General features: G+C 45.4%; 1 protein-coding gene across 1 annotated transcript in view; it reads left to right on the forward strand.

Moving 5' to 3' along the window:
* The first annotated feature begins 3,961 nt into the window (after positions 1 to 3,961).
* TRAM1 (translocation associated membrane protein 1) overlaps positions 3,962 to 16,482 on the forward strand; it is a 31,814-nt gene continuing 19,293 nt past the window's right edge. Inside the window, exons 1-2 of the mRNA XM_088471469.1 lie at positions 3,962 to 4,236; positions 14,603 to 14,666. Of these exons, the coding sequence (XP_088327595.1) occupies positions 4,114 to 4,236; positions 14,603 to 14,666 (187 nt within the window). The 5' untranslated portion in view covers positions 3,962 to 4,113. The remainder of the gene's footprint in view (positions 4,237 to 14,602; positions 14,667 to 16,482) is intronic.

Below are 16,482 nucleotides of genomic sequence, written 5' to 3' on the forward strand. Positions count from 1 at the left end.
CTTTCCTGTCTGTGGAATCCTTTAGGGAGGAGATGGAAGGCAAAGGCAGCGTAGCACTCTTGATTAAGCGAGTAACATGAGAATCCACTGCAGGCGAGGATTCCCACTTCTTGCAATGACCTGCAGGAAACTGGTAGCTAGATGGCAAAAGTTTCTGCGGCTGGAACCTCTTACTAGGCGACTGCCGGGTCTCCGCCATGTGATCAGTGAACTGGTCAGCGAGAGGAAAAACAGCTGAATTCACATTTGCCTGTTTGAAATTTGGATTTAGGGGTTGGGGCATCATCCTCTATGTCAAGAATGGATCGCACCGCCCTTACCAATGCTGGTACATTAATAGAAGACCTGGTTTTCACCTCCTGTACAGGGGAATCGGAGTCAAGAATCCTCAAGCAATTCCCCGTCATCCGAGGATGCCTCAGAGTCTGAGAGCTGCGTCGACTGGGACGACGTCATGGGGCGTTTAGATGCCCTTTGGGGCTTGTCACTCCTCAACATAGATTGGAAAGCTGAAGATGAAGCTGCGAACTCTGGACCGAACTAAAAAACATATCCAAACAGGGTGGCTGTCCCCACTGTGTGAGTCCCTGAAAAGGCATGACCGACTGTTGAGTCACCTGGAGGAGGCTGCATATATATATAGTGGCACCCCCGAATAGGTATTAACAGCTTGAGGCCCAGGGGAAGACTGCAATAATTGCGGGATACCCTGAGATGGGAGAATAGCAGTTTGGGGTAACCCCATCTGGGGGAGAACAGCCGGGACCACCAGGCGATCCACTATGGAGGCCAGTACCTGGGGAAAAAAACAGCCCAAAGAGGGTAGTGTCCCATCGTTGGGGGGTTGGAGGGGCCAGGCAACTGAAAGCACCTCACACACAGCCCATCCTGTGATAAATCCTCCTTATAGATCAGAGTGGGAGCAGCGGAACGCTCAACTTCCTTGTCAGACATTGGCTCAGGCAAAATATAAATATATACAGCTATATAAATATATGGGAAGCACAAAAGCGGGCTGCTGGTAAACCCACAAGCGTGCAATACACCAGTCCACAGATATGGCACAGTGTAGCAAGCAACTGTAAGTGACAAACCTCACAAATACATGAATTAATATAAGTGAGGTTACAGAGCAACCCTTCCCACACACATCTGTTAGGGCTGTACAAGAAAGAAAGGGACAGGCAAAGACTGACGGGTTATTAAAAAAAAGACAGTCAGCGCTAGCAGAAGTAATACTCACTGCACCTTTACCACTACAATCAACCAGCCCAGATTCAGTGTATGGGAAGGCTTATAGTGCTGCATACACTGTCCTGCAAGGGAGAGGGTATACAGGGGGACCGGTCCACAATAAGTCTGGGAGATCAGCGCTGCCACTTCAGAAAAAAAGATGGCCGCTGGAGACCTCAGAGGGGGTGTGGCTGTAGGAGGAGAACAGCGCAGCAACACCAGACCTGTGTGGAAAGGCGCGCTGAGCTGAGGGGAGGAGCCGCTAAACAGGGAAGGCTGTCTCCTCTGGCCGCTATAAACCCCCGGGACGCCGGCTCCTGCTTGCTACATGTATTCCCTGGTGGTCTAGTGGATGTGCAGGGTATGCCTCTGTAGAGGGGGAGCACGTGGCCACTGCGAGCGCCTCAGGGGACAGACAGAAGTCTGCATCATACACATGCGGGACACCGCAAGCGGTGACCCGCGTTCTTACCTGCTCACCGTCGATCCAGCAGCAGTCTAGGGATCCCCCAGAGCCCGGCTAGCACAGACTCTGGGGTCCTGCCGTGATCCCCAGATCTGTACTGGCGTTGCAGCGCCGGTGGGGTGTAGAAGCAGCAGCTTGGACAGTCTGACGCTGCCACTCTGAAGAGTTCTTAAAAGAAAATTTTATCAACTCAAAGAACTAAAAGCTATGGGGCTGTTAATCAGCCCTGCGCAAAAAGGTGACCCGACTCCGGCTGGGCACCAACTGAAACTGAGGTGCTTGTGGCTCGGAGGCTGGGTATAGAGGAGGGTGAACCCAGTGCATCCTGGGAGCTAAATCTTTAACAACGTGGTGCCTGTGGATCCAGATCCAACTATACCCCCAAAGGTCAACCCTGTAAACCCTGCAGAAGAATATATGCTGTGCTCCTGTCACACCATCACCCAGGGACGAACTGGGGCTCCAGATCAGCCCTGGCACTCCACCCGTAGGAGCGTGCATTCTCAATAGGAGTGTGGTCTTCAGTAGCGGCTCCAGGCAAGAGCAAGTCGGTCCGTCGCCCGGAGCGCTACTGTTTCCGGAGGGCGCAGGAAACGCCCGCCTCCCTCCCAGCGCTATGGGCTATATTTAAGCTCAGCTGGGAGGGAGTGGAGGAGGGAAGGGGCGGCAACACAGGACGGCGCTGGGCGCAGCATAGCCTAGCGCCGGCCCTGGTGGTCTTGCCACAAAAGAGGGCGTAATTATATCTCGCGGGAGGTGGGTCACGGGGGCCTGGCCTTGAGGCACGCGCCCCATCTTTTAGTATGCCAGCCGAGCAGAGCATCGGGAGGCAGAGCTGCTAGGCCAGGGTTTAACACCAGACCGGCCCATCAGCCCTCCTGGCATTTGCCAGAAATGCCAGATGGGCAAATCCGGCCATACCATCACCAATACACTCTTCTATATATTATTGCTGAAAGAGTACTTTTGTTGCAAGCACCTAGTGTTTTCCACTGCCAGCAAAATGTAGGGATAGAGAGAAGATAGACTCTGGATCAGGGATCCTGTGCCAGGTATACTGTACACTCTGTGGTGAAAGTAACATGTTGCAATACAGTACAATTGTTTGAAGAAACAATAGATGCCTTAGCCATAAGTAGTTTTGCTGCCAGAATTTTTATTGGTACTTCTGTATCTTTGCAGCCCCCTGGTGACGCTACGTAAGTAGCATAACCAGGAAATACTATTCGGCCCCTTGCGGGCTCACTGCGCTCGCCACGCTGCGGGCACGGTGGCTTGCTTCGCTCCCCACATGGATTTATTCCCCCTTCATGCCCACTTGGATCGTAGGGAATGACGTTGGACACTGGCTCATCTTTACGCTAATGTCCAACGTCATTCCCTACCATCCAAGTGGACATGGAGGGGGAATAAATCTATGTGGCAAGCGAAGCGAGCCACTGTGCCCGCAACGTGGCGAGCGAAGCGATCCCGCAAGGGGCCGAATGGTATTTCAAGTTTACGCTACTTACGTATACTCACTATTCAGTGAAGATAAGTAAGTAACCAGGAGGCCGCAAAGATACGTTAGTACCTTTTTATTTTTTTTTCTAAATGAGGGCACCATTACTACAGCCCAGGGGACTGCAATATAAATGTAAATAGGAAAACTGAACCAGTACACTGGAAGCTGTGGACTGTCATATGAGCTGTTTTTCACTGTAAAACATAAACGTGATAAAATATTGTCTAGGAAGTGAATGCCCTGAATTAGGCCTTTCACCATCAGCCTTGAGTCCTCGCCATCACTGTACTGAGTCTCACTGTGTCTGTGCGAGTGTACAGTATATATATAACAGTACACCAGGGGAAAATAACAAATAAGTCCTCTCCCACGTGGTATAAAAAGCATCCAATCGCTGAATACCACATCCTTACTGGACCAGGCTAGGCTCCGCCCCACACGTCACTGCACTGACACCTTGTACATTTGACAAACGGAACGTCTCTGTCCACGCAGCGGCGTAACTGCCTCGGCGGCCATCTTTCATAGGGGAAAGCTGTGTTGAGCAACAGATTTCTGGAATATCACAGAAATTGACACAAGCCAGAGTGTTGTCGTCTTCTGGAAATCCTACATATATACTGTAGTCGCTGACAGCCGTCCAAACGACTACAGTAGCTGCCTACCGCGCCGTTGGGCGATACAGTAATAGGTCGCCTGCCAGTAACTAAGATGGCGCCCCCAGCGCGCTACGTCGGTTGGCACGTAGCCCCTTTCCAAGAATGAGGCTCCTCCCCTCAGTGCCGACGTGGTGTGTGCAGCGGTTGTGTACAGCGTCACCCCAGCCAGCCAGAGGAGGAGGCAGAGCAGCCGGTGCCCCAGCAGCAGCCAGCGTCCCCGGTGTGTGCCAGCGCCGTCCGTCATCATCATAATGGCCATCCGCAAGAAGAGCAGCAAGACCCCACCGGTGCTGAGCCACGAGTTCATCATCCAGAACCATGCGGACATCGTCTCCTGCCTGGCCATGCTCTTCCTGCTCGGGCTGATGTTCGAGGTGAGGGGGCCTGGGAGCCGCAGGGGTGACTGGGGGAGCTAGCTGCACCAGCCAGGCAACCGGTGGCTCCTTAACTGCTGTGGCACTACATCTCCCAGCATGCCCAGTAGAAGGGTGACGGGGCTTGTAGTCCCCCAGCAGCTGGAGAAGAGTAATAGCATAGCATGTATGTATGTATGTATGTATGTGTGGTGTCATATCACAGCTGTGATCACACGTGTTACACACACTGCTTACGTGTAACTTATCTACCTCCAGCCTGTCAGGTCCCTGCATACCCCACTGTGCATCCCACCAGCTGTCACTACTGTACATGCATGCTCAGTCCTGCTACTCTTCAGTATATACACACGTCACATGCTTGGTGTTTATTGTAGTGATCATCAACACAGTAACAATGTATCTGCAAAATACTTACAGCCCAGTTTATAGCATGTTATTCAACTCTTGCCTACATGTAAAAAAGTTTAATACTCATTCAGATGAGTAATCTCCGGTTGGTGCACCGGTATAGGTGTACAAGTGCTTAATAGAAGTGTCCAGGTAGTACATATGGGGAAATAAAACAGTAACCTTGTTGGCTTTGCTGGGTATATTTACCAGTCTGAGTCTATGCAGTGTCAGCACTCTTCCCCTTTATCTGCAGTCGGTTTTATTTGTTTTGTGTAACTGCTATTACCCACATTCTGCTGCGTCCTATAACTCTGGATTTGCTGTGCTCAGGTCCGCTGTGTTTTGCACAGCTGGCTTGTAATGCCCAGGCTGCGGACCACACCATCAGCGCTGACTGGTGAGATAACAGCAGCTGTTTGCAGCCCATGCAAAGTGACAAGGCATTGAAAAAGTTGCATTGATAGCTATTTAATTTATTCCAAAAATTTAACCTTTGCAAAAATAAAATTTTTATGTAGCGTGCGTAGCTGGTGGTTTTTTAAGTACAAGTAAAATTTGGGTTAAATGTTCCACTGATCATCCAGAATTGACCTCGAAGTTATTATCTGTTACCTTCCTAACTATCAAAATAGCAGAGATCATGGTCCCCCTTGCAACAATACCAGTACCCCTATCTGCAAAGACAGTTTACGTTACTCAAAACTCTGCAATCAGAACTAGTAGGACTCCTTTCTAGAATCTGGTCACTGTCAGGCTGTGTCTAGGTAACTGCCTATCTCTCTAATCATCCCCTGTGATAAAGCTGCTTGGTCTACGTGCTGGCAAGGGGTAAAGAAACTGTGTGCTTTAAGATGAACATATATATGGAGCGTAGTAGTCAAGCTAGTCACAACTCTACTTGTGGATGAAATGTTACGGTCTTTTTAATGCACTCTGCATGCGGAAACCAAACAAATGGTGCAAAATCCAATGTAAAATGCACTTGCCGTCCGCACACAGCTGAGGCAGCTGTTTTGATCCAGATAGAATGCAACCAGTCGAGTGATCCTGTGCTGTCACTGGTTCCTCTTGGGTAGATAGGCTAGCTGCCTTTTGAATATTGCTTCCTCAAACAGAAAAACTCTCGGCTGTGTATAGGAAGTAGTCTTTAAAAAATAAATAAATGTTAAAAAAAAATATATATATATATCCATAACAGGCACCAACGTTTCGGGACCGCTGCGTCCCTTTGTCAAGGTAATCAAAGGGACGCAGCGGTCCCGAAACGTTGGTGCCTGTTATGGATATTTAATACACTTACTTTTTCATTAAAGTCTCCGAGTGCTGCCGTCTGTTTGCTGTTTCTGCTGTATGGATTTATGCGGACTGATGATCATTGTATATGCGAGTGCCGATCCACGCAGTTTTCTATATATATATATATATATATATATATATATATATATGTTCACACTCTAGGTCCGACGCCAGGCAGGGCGTCGGACCTAGACAGAGGACACATCTGTGCGCACGACCAAAGAAAAGGGCGTGTCTTTAAGACGCGCCCCTTTTTCGTCACTCTTGGGGGTGTGCCCAGCACTTACGGACATACCGCGCTACCCCCAAGCTCTGCTGTCAGTGTGAATGGATGCTGGGCACATGCGTCCGGCATCCATGACCGCTACCAGGCAGTTTTCCCCACCCACAGGGCACTGCGACCCACGGGTGGGGATGGCACCTGCAGGCTGTTTCAGCAGGGCGCCACGCCGGAGGTCAGGGTGCTTTTTGCCCTTTAGAAATAGGGCAGAGCGCTGCGCCCCACTAAAACAGCCGAGCGGGAACCCATTTTTCTTTCTTTTCTGAACAGTTAAGGAAATTCTCCTATTTAAGATGATGGTTTATGTAGCAGATGCAATATTTCAATTTTGAGATATGTACCATCATAATTACTGTATCTACTTTTTGAAGAAATTGTAGTTTAAAGATTATAGTAATAATTAAAATTTTACAACCAAAAAACTGGAGAGGTGCAGATGTTACCAGTGATTGAACAGTGGAACTTACTTAAATAAGCAACAGGTCAATTTCGAAGTACAAGTTATTACAAATTGATTACTAATTATTGAAGAAAAGATAATTTGATATTTAAATGCTGTTAAGCATATTTTTGCCTATATTTAAGTATTTCTGGAACACTGTATACTCCATATCCTCTTGAACCAGTTATACTTGGAGCAGTTATTTTTTCCTTCGCCATGTTACTGTCGTACCATATTCGCTTCTCTTTCTCACACCATTTCCAAGAAGTCTGACACGACATGGTCATGCTTATTTCAACTTGATTATGGATTTTATTGAAATGAAATGGGGTTGCACGCCCAATCACCATCTAAACTGACAGGGCGCTATTCCATTTTTTGAAGTCATTTGCGTATGTCGCGTCCAAATAGACGGGGTTTCGCTGTGTAAAGTGGCGAATCTGTGTAAAGTCCTGCTTAGCGTGCCCAAACAAGGGAGGGTGCAAGCAGAAATCATGAACCCATGTCGTCGGCAGGAATAATTGAATAGCTATGATGGCTGTGCAAAAACATTTGAACTCTCCCCTTTGTTGTTTTTTTTTTTTTTTTTTCCAGTTGGTATAAATTAACCTAAATTGACCTTGGTTTTAACAAATAAACAACAATAATCTTTAAAAAAAAAATTACAGTTTTTTCATTTACTGTAAAATGATGGTACTGATCATGATATCCAGTAAATGAGCACCCCCCTCTTACCTTATCCCGGGCTTTCCACTTAAGGTGCCTACACACTCTGCGATTTTTATTTTTTTTTTACACGATCTGGCCGATTCCAACGCATTAGAACGACAGATCGCGTAAAAAATAACCAAATCGTGAGTCCCCGCTGGTTGCACATCGCATCTTCAGATCTGCCGTGCTGTAGCGCAGATTTGCCAATCTGTGACACAATGCACTGGATGCACGATAGATCTTAAGTCAGAGTGGACATTTTTTACTCCAAATAGTGTGTAGGACTGTCGGGGATCTGCCTGGGGAGAGTTAAAGGGCAATGGTACATATCGTGAGCACATCGCCAAGTGTGGAGGCACCTTTACTTTTTCACCTCAGAGTATAAAATTCTAACCCTTTTAAACACCTTTACCCATATGCATTAAGGTATAAACACTGTACATTTATTTTATTAAAAAAAATAGTACAAATTAGATTATTATCTTAGTATTTTGAGAGCAAAGCAGCTCACTCAAACAAGAAACCTAAATTCATTGGCAACCTAGTCATAGGACCTGGGATCCAACTAGAATCCAACACAAGAAGGCTTCAAAGCACAAATGAAACTTGAAAATATTCATTCACAGGTAGTGTTCATTCACTGGCTGATTCACCCTATATAAATACAGTTGTGTAGCTGTAAGCGAACCATTAGCTGTAGAGTCATCTCAGTCATGTAATACCTCTGTACTGTCTCTGCCTACAAAAAAAAAAGTGTGTATATTTATTTATTTAGAATGTAAGCTCTCACGAGCAGGGCCCTCATGCTCACGTGCTTCTCCTCCCCCTACTTATAGTATAATTTACTCCTAACTCCCTACAATGGCACCTACCACCTGGTTGCTCATGTCCTGCTGCTTGTGTTTTGCAGCTGAGTTTATAACCTTGTCCTTGTCCTGCATTGTTTTGTATTACTATTAACTGTTTTTCTTGTGTGCTCATTTATGTACTGTGTAAGGCGCTGCGGAACCTTTGTGGCGCCATATAAATAAAGGATAATAATAATATATATATGTATATATATATATATATATATATATATATATATATACACACACACACGTGTACAAGTATGCAGGTCCACACTCATTTCATCAATATCCACGTTTGCTGGGGTGACAACCTTAGATGAGCACGGCGGCTCCAAGTGCATAGATAGAAATGAGGTGCGCTCACCAGACTTGGAAGTACAGTAAATCAAACTTTTATTCACATAGGAATCATCACAGCATCAACGCTTCAATCCTCTTTGGGGACTGGGTATCTTGACAAAAGTCCCAAAGAGGACTGAAACGTCGATGCTCTGATGGTTCTTATGTGCATAAAAGTTTGATTTACTGTACTTCAAGTCTGGTGAGTGCACCTTCTATCTATCTATGTAGAAAAGTGACAGTATCTAGGTTGTTCCACCGTTTAAGTTTTTTATGTAAACTTTCATCAGGGATATTTACATAAAATGAAATGTTGGAACAGCCTAGCTGCCTCATATATTTTAAGTCCTGTGGGTGCCGCCACTTTACTGTATGTATTACTCTCCCCACCCACAGAGGGCTCCTGGACAAGAAGGTGAGTGCCGGTCCTTTGGATACATATAAAATACTTTTGGAATGGAGCACTGGGTATTAATTCGCAAACTTTAAAGTGAAAACCTTCATACTGTTGTTGTTGTAATGTATTGGCCTGCTGGGCTATGTTTCAGCTAGAAATTGGTACATCAAAAACACAGAACTCAATAATCCCTATTGTGACAATGTGCACAGTCAAAGAAGGGTTCAGGCACATGTTTAGCTAAAATTAAGGGGTATATTTACTAAGCAGTGGATTTACAAAACCCTATAATTGTACAGATTTTGCTTGCCATATTTAAAAGGGCAATAATAGTAAATGCAAAATCAGGCTTGTTTTGTTGTAAGTATTACCTTTTTAAATCTTGCAAGCAAAATCTGTAAAAAGTCGAGTGTTTTGAAAATCCACTGCTTAGTAAATATGCCCCTTATTAAAATCTACAGCTTTAACAGTACAGCTTTCTCTTTCACATAGAGCAGTGGTTCTCAATTTCAACCCTCAAGCTTTCCCAACAGGTAATATATTGAGATTTTCTGTCTGTGGATGCAGGTGGGATAGTTACTGACCCAGCAAACTAGTTTAACTCACCTGTGCATGATTAAAGAAATTCATAAAACATGACCTGTTGGGGGTACTTGGGGACTGCAGTTGGGAACCTTTGACCTAGAGCATAGGAAGTGGTCTGTTGAGTGTAACATATGCATGTAGGATGCCATTGTTATTGTTGGGCTGAGCAAATATATGAATATGTAACCTGTCAATGCACTACTAACCAATGGCATAACTCAGAATGCACCTTTGCAGCCTGTTAGGAACCAGTGGACCAGGGAGCCAGTGGCTTAGCCGAGGATGCAGTGCACCTGGAGCCAGGGGCTTAGCCGGGGATGCAGTGCACCTGGAGCCAGGGGCTTAGCCGGGGATGCAGTGCACCAGGAGCCAGTGGCTTAGCCGGGGATGCAGTGCACCAGGAGCCAGTGGCTTAGCCGAGGATGCAGTGCACCAGGAGCCAGTGGCTTAGCCGAGGATGCAGTGCACCAGGAGCCAGTGGCTTAGCCGAGGATGCAGTGCACCAGGAGCCAGTGGCTTAGCCGAGGATGCAGTGCACCAGGAGCCAGTGGCTTAGCCGAGGATGCAGTGCACCAGGAGCCAGTGGCTTAGCCGAGGATGCAGTGCACCAGGAGCCAGTGGCTTAGCCGAGGATGCAGTGCACCAGGAGCCAGGGACGTAGCCGGGGATGCAGTGCACCAGGAGCCAGGGACGTAGCCGGGGATGCAGTGCACCAGGAGCCAGGGACGTAGCCGAGGATGCTGGAAAGTGAAACAGATGAAGTGACAGTGCAGAAGTGGGTGTATGTAAAGGAACACTATAAAAACAGTATATTCACTGTAAATTGCATTTATTGCACATGAAAACATGTAAAACAATCCTAAAAATGAACTGCAATAAGCTAACTATTGTAACACAAGTATTAGTGTAGCTGAAAATTTCCTTGGACTGGATATTGGGACAGGGAAATGAGATTGGGAACTCCAATTTGGGGTTCACCATCTTTTCCCTGTCCCAAAATCCAGTCCAAGGACAATTTTATATGTACACATTCCTTTACTCCAACACATTTGGGACTATTTTAATTAGCAGCACCAACTACACCCTTTTTTACATTAACAGAGAATGCGCAGTGCATTACAAACCAGTGACCTAACCAAGAAAGCAGTGCATTAGGAACCAGTGACCTAACCAAGAAAGCAGTTTGCTAGACCTAACCGAGAAAGCAGCTCGCTAAGAGCCAGTGACCTAATTGAGTGTGCAGTGCGTTGGGAGACAGTGACCTAATTGAGTATGTAGTGCGTTGGGACCCAGCAACCTGATCGAGAGTGCCGCGCGTTGGGAGCCGGCGACTTGGCTGAGAGTGCCGCGCGTTGGGAGCCGGCGACTTGGCTGAGAGTGCCGCGCGTTGGGAGCCGGCGACTTGGCTGAGAATGCCGCGCGTTGGGAGCCGGCAACACAAGCAAGATTGAAATATATCAACTCACTAGAATAATACTCTGCTTCTGCCTCAGTGAAGTTATTCTAAATATTCCTTAGTTATAAAGCACCAACATTTTATGTAGCTTTGCTGAGTCAGGGATTCCTAAACCTAAAGAACATACAATGACAAGAAACGGAAGGTAAATATGGCTGTTCCCAAGTGGGTTTACAATCTATGAGGTGTGGACAAGTAGCAAGGGGTGCTGAATTAGTGGCATGGTTAGTGACCAAATTAGCATGCACATTTATGCTAACACGCATGTTTACCAAAGTACTCTTACAGCGGGTGCTTATTGCATCATCCATGTAGTAGCGAATGTTCTCAGTTTTTGTTCTGTCTCTATCAGGACGTGACCGGTCTCTGTGCTATTATCAGACATCTCTGTTAGATTTGAGGTGTTCTTGTTTTCAGCAAAGGAGCTCAGTGGTGCAATATGCTTAATTCCTTTTCTGCAAAGACCAGTCTCAGTGAATCAATATGTCGTTGATCACTGAGATTTGTTCTACTGAATAGTATTGTGGAACAAGAAGATCCTTGTGATTGCTCAGCCCAATTAAGTTTTACATGTTTAATAATGCAGTATACAGTAATTCCCTCTGTCCCCCCAAAGCCGCAGTTCTGTGTGTTTATCCCACTTATTTTCCCCCATTAAAAAAGAATTTTCTTTGATATTCTCATTTAACTATTGACCACAATTGCTAATACCAAATTAGGTGTTACTACTAGAATATATTTCGGAATAAATCCCTATTCAGTGCACAGGTTAAACATAAAATTGCATTGCTATAATCATTATAATGGCGGTTCCTGAATATTGTAGATCAATACTGTGCAAAGATGTAGTGCTATTTACATACGAGCACTTGACCTTTGTGAGGTGTGTAATGTTCCCTCCCTACCCCACCACCACCCATGGAACTGGTGCTGAGGCTGGATGGAGTCACAGATCCTATAGAATAGTGGTTCTCAAGCTCTGTCCTCAGGACCCCACATAGGTCATGTTTTCCAGGTCACTCAGCAGGTGCACAGGTGTAGTCATTACTCAATTATTTCACTTGTGATTCTGTGAGGAGACCTGGAAACACTGTTTGGGGTCCCGAAGACCGAGTTTGAGAACCGGTGGAGAAATTGCTCCTTGCAATCAATCATCTACTAGATTATCCTTTTTATAGGTTGCCCTTGATAAATGACTGTTAGAAACTGATGAGATGCTACATGCAACTTCCTCCCTTCTCCATTTTAAAACTTTGATGCATCTCCCCCTGTGATCCCTTTGACTGGAAACGAGAAATTATAATTTCAGCATAGGTGTCCGTGTAACACATTATATAAATATATGTGTGTGTTGCTTTGCTCAGCTGATATTCTTTCGGTTACAAGATCAGTTCAGCCTCTCAACTGCATTTGTCAGTGAGTTCTGTGTTTACAATTCCTTAGTTCGTAAGGTGCGTACACACACAACGATGTCAGTAATGAACGATTTTCGTTCAGTTTTTCCCTTGAAAAAGTGACCGAAAATCGCTTTACAAAGTAGTTGGTTTTACTTTACATAATAAACGATTTTCTGTGTGTTGAAGGAAAAATGTTGCAACTTCTATTGAAAATCGTTCAGTTGGCCAGTCTGACTGAACTACAATCGACAAACTTGAAAGTGCATGAACGATAATTGTTCATCGTTTTCGTTTTACACTGCACGATTTTTTGAACGTTAATGACGTCGTTATAGTTAAATCGGTCAAAAAATCGTTGTGTGTGTGTACACACCTATAGTATTACATTCAAACAATTAGCCAAGTAGAGCGGCACTAGAGGCAGCCTTTACTGCTAGCATGTAAGCCTCTGCTGCCTAGAACATGTAGAGACACTGGGTGGCCTTGCACTTGTGGGATATTCTGTGTGATCCAGAGGCTGCAGCGTTCTGCGCTGGATGTGTGCCTGGAACTGCAGAGGGTTGTTAACGTGGCAGCTGAGTGATGCTCAGCTGAGACCTCTCGTGAAGCTATTTAGCTCATGGCAACCTGGAAATCTTAGACAGTAGTGTACTCTTGCTTTGTCAGTAGATTTAGATGTCTGATCCATTACTAGAGAAAGTCTGTGCGACTTGTAGGATTTTCATTCTAGACTCGTGTGCATATAAAATATTATTGAATCCAGATTTATTTGAAGTGGACACGCTGCTTGCAGCAATTATGCTTCTTTCCTTTGGTTTTGAATCCAGTACTCTGTCATCCTCGTATAATACATGCAGTTGCAGCAGCAGGCAGTAGTGTATACCTATTATTATTTTTTATTATTATTATTTTTGTGCCACAAGGGTTCCACAGAGCTTTCTTTTACCTGTAGGATGCAACAGGGAATGAATACTTAATGTAATCTATATTTCCTCTCTATCTTAAGTAAAATGTATTGCCTTTAGACCAGACTAATAGGTTTCCAATCTCTTGTTCTTCAATAATACCCCTTTTCCACCTAAATTCCGGGTCTGACCCGGAGTTGGAACAAAGTTCCTATCCGGATCAGACCCGGAATTTTGCCAGCGCCGACTCTGGATATTCCCGAGTCAGCGCCGCTCACACCGCAGTCGGGTCTGCATAGACCCGGCTTTTGCAGAGTGTAAGTGGTCGCTTGGAGATGACGTCATCTCCAAGCGCCACTGAAGCCGGACCAATCGGCCGGCTAGCAGCGCACTCCAGGTCATCGTGACCCGGAGTGCGCTGTTCTCACAGCAGGGTTTCACGGGCTATGCCCGTGTTAAACCCTGCTAGTTACCTGGGTTGGATTGCCGGGTCACTCGACCAGGCGATCCAACTCTCTCCCCTTTTATACCAGGGAGCTGCCCGGGTTAACCCTTCAAAAACCCGGGTTTTAGCTCCGGTGTAAAAGGGGTATAAGTGTTGCACTGCAATACCCAGCATGCCTCAGGAAGTAATTTTATCAGATATAGTACTATAGACTGCCTCATATTCCCTACCCTTAAGAGCCTACGGCTGTGTTTCCCAAACTGGGTGCCTCAGGGCACTTGCAGGGGTGCCTAAGGTTGGTGGTCCAGTACCAAATAAAATGATTTATAGTCAGTGTGATACGCAAGACCAGTGCTAACGACTGCGAATAAAAAAATGTGGACAAAAAGAAGCACAGCCCTGTCAGCCATCACATAACTAAACCTAAGGGTGACATAGAAGCACAATTTAGTCATTTTAAGTTTTGCTGAACTTCTCAGTAAGAAACTTTTGGCACATGGGTGCCGTGGAAAAATGCTGCTACTTGTCTAGGGCGCCGTGATTTGAAAAAGTTTGGGAACCACTGGCCTATGGGTTAGATTTACTAAGCAAGCGGCTTGCAGTTTTAACTCAAAATGTAAAACAGTAATAATATTAAATGCAGCACATGTCTGATTTTAGGTTCAAAGCCGCCATATCGTGATTCTAGCCCTATGACTGGTTTCCAAAGTCCATTTACTGTTTTTAATGTAGATGTTTCAGAACTACAATTGTTAAACGGAGTAATTTTAAAGAAATGTTATGTACCAAATTTCCTCTAGTTATTTGCTGTTCAGAGTACTGGTAAATCCTATATGACATTGTGTGTTTTACCCCTTACTGTTTCCTAGATTACGGCAAAAGTGGCAGTCATGTTTGTCACACTACAGTATAACGTCACCATTCCGGTGGAAGGCAAGTTCTCCATTCTTAAAATGTTTTGTTATTTATGTATTTTTGTGGGCTGTGAGTTTGCATTTTTATTGTCTCTATATACAGATATGTCCTCAGACACTTAGCCTAAATACGCAATTCGAGAGCGATGTAGCGTCTTTTTCTAAACTTTCGCCTGAAAAAACGTCTTAGTTGCAATCGGATGCCACAAACCGCTTCACAGGACTGCACTTATTTATTTGATATGTGACTCTTGTATACCTGTGTGCGGCGGAGTCTGAATTTGTATGGGAAGCACAACGGAACTTGGAGTGGAAAAAAAGCCATGGACTCTGCGTCGTAGCAATACTCAGCCGCACACAGATATACAAGTGTTGCATGTCAAATTAATCAGTGCAGTCTCGTGAAGTGGTTTTGTCTCGTATAAGAAGTGTTTTCCATTTTAAATGAAAGTGTCAGCACAAGCAAAGTCGCACTGATCTGGCTCGCCGAGAAGAGCTGCTTGTTGGTGCGACTGCAGCAATAGTTTTTGAAGACACATCTGTAGAATTGTGCTGGACACACACAGAAAATTGTCCAGTTTGGCCAGCTCTAGGTAGCCAAATCGTCATGTGGGTTCTTGGGATCATTGCTTATATTTCTGGGGCCTGTTGGTGTTGTCAGGAAATGACGGTACACCCAGATCAGTAGCCGTTATCTTTCAATGTCAGATTAGTGTATGCAGTTGCAGTGTTCTCACTTAACCATCCTTCTCTCCAGACATAACTCAGAGTGGCATGGAATGATACAGTTGATGAGGGGCTCACAAGCTATTATTCCATAGAACTATATAGAATAATATAAGGTATCTGTGTACTGTATGTCTGGCCACATGGATCGTTTAGTGAGGACACATCTGTAGCACTGGTCCAGCTGTGTCCTCATACACCTGTCCTACAGATGTGTCCACATACATCTATCCTCCATGCGCTACAAGTCACGCCACACACAACGTGGGAGCTCCGTGTGCCTCGGTAGCGCTGAGTGTCTTTCCTGCAACTTTTTACCTTCAAATGCGTCTTATTCACACAGAGATGAGAATAGATAGCACAAGCAGCTTCTGCTGATTAAAATGATATGCAGCATGTTCTGTGCGTCTGCGGGTGTATCTGCATGCGAAACACTATGTTACAGTGTCAGCGGCTGTAACAATGTAACGTAGCGTTTCACATGCAGATACACCCACAGTCGCACACAGACATAACATCACAGAACATAGCAGAAGCTGATTACATGCTGACTGTGCTAAATATTTCCATCGCTGTGTGAATAAGACGCATTTGAAGGTAAAAAGATGCTCGGCGCTACAGAGTCACGCCACGGCATGGCGCGGTTAGAAGGACTGTTTAATGCGCAAGGAGGCTAGGTGTATGAGGACACATCTGTATTTGCAGCATCTGGTGCCAGGCTACATGGGGCATGTTTATATTTTCTGTACTCCAGTCTACTGAATATCGTATGCAGTGTCTGTCTTGGTCAATCAGCCTGCTCATGGCAATACAATGGGGTGTTAGGGGGCAGTTTAAGTCGGCGAGAGTTTGGGTGTGCGAGTTTGCAACTTAAATATGGCACACATCACAACTAATTTTCATGAAGCATGCTCCCCTCGCAGTTTAATTGTAAATGGCCGTTCCTGGGAATTGCAGCAATAGCACGCATTAATACTACATTACGTGCGACCTTGGAGAAGTGGGTGAAAAAGTGGAGAAATCGCACTGAACCCCCTAAAAGTGCCAAATAACATAGCAGAACAGTATTAGGTGGTTAGTGTCCGAAAGCAAAGTATTGGATGTTTTTA

This window comes from Taudactylus pleione, unplaced genomic scaffold, assembly GCF_031769625.1.
Source record: "Taudactylus pleione unplaced genomic scaffold, aTauple2 ptg000114l, whole genome shotgun sequence".
In the NCBI taxonomy this organism is placed as follows: domain Eukaryota; kingdom Metazoa; phylum Chordata; class Amphibia; order Anura; family Myobatrachidae; genus Taudactylus; species Taudactylus pleione.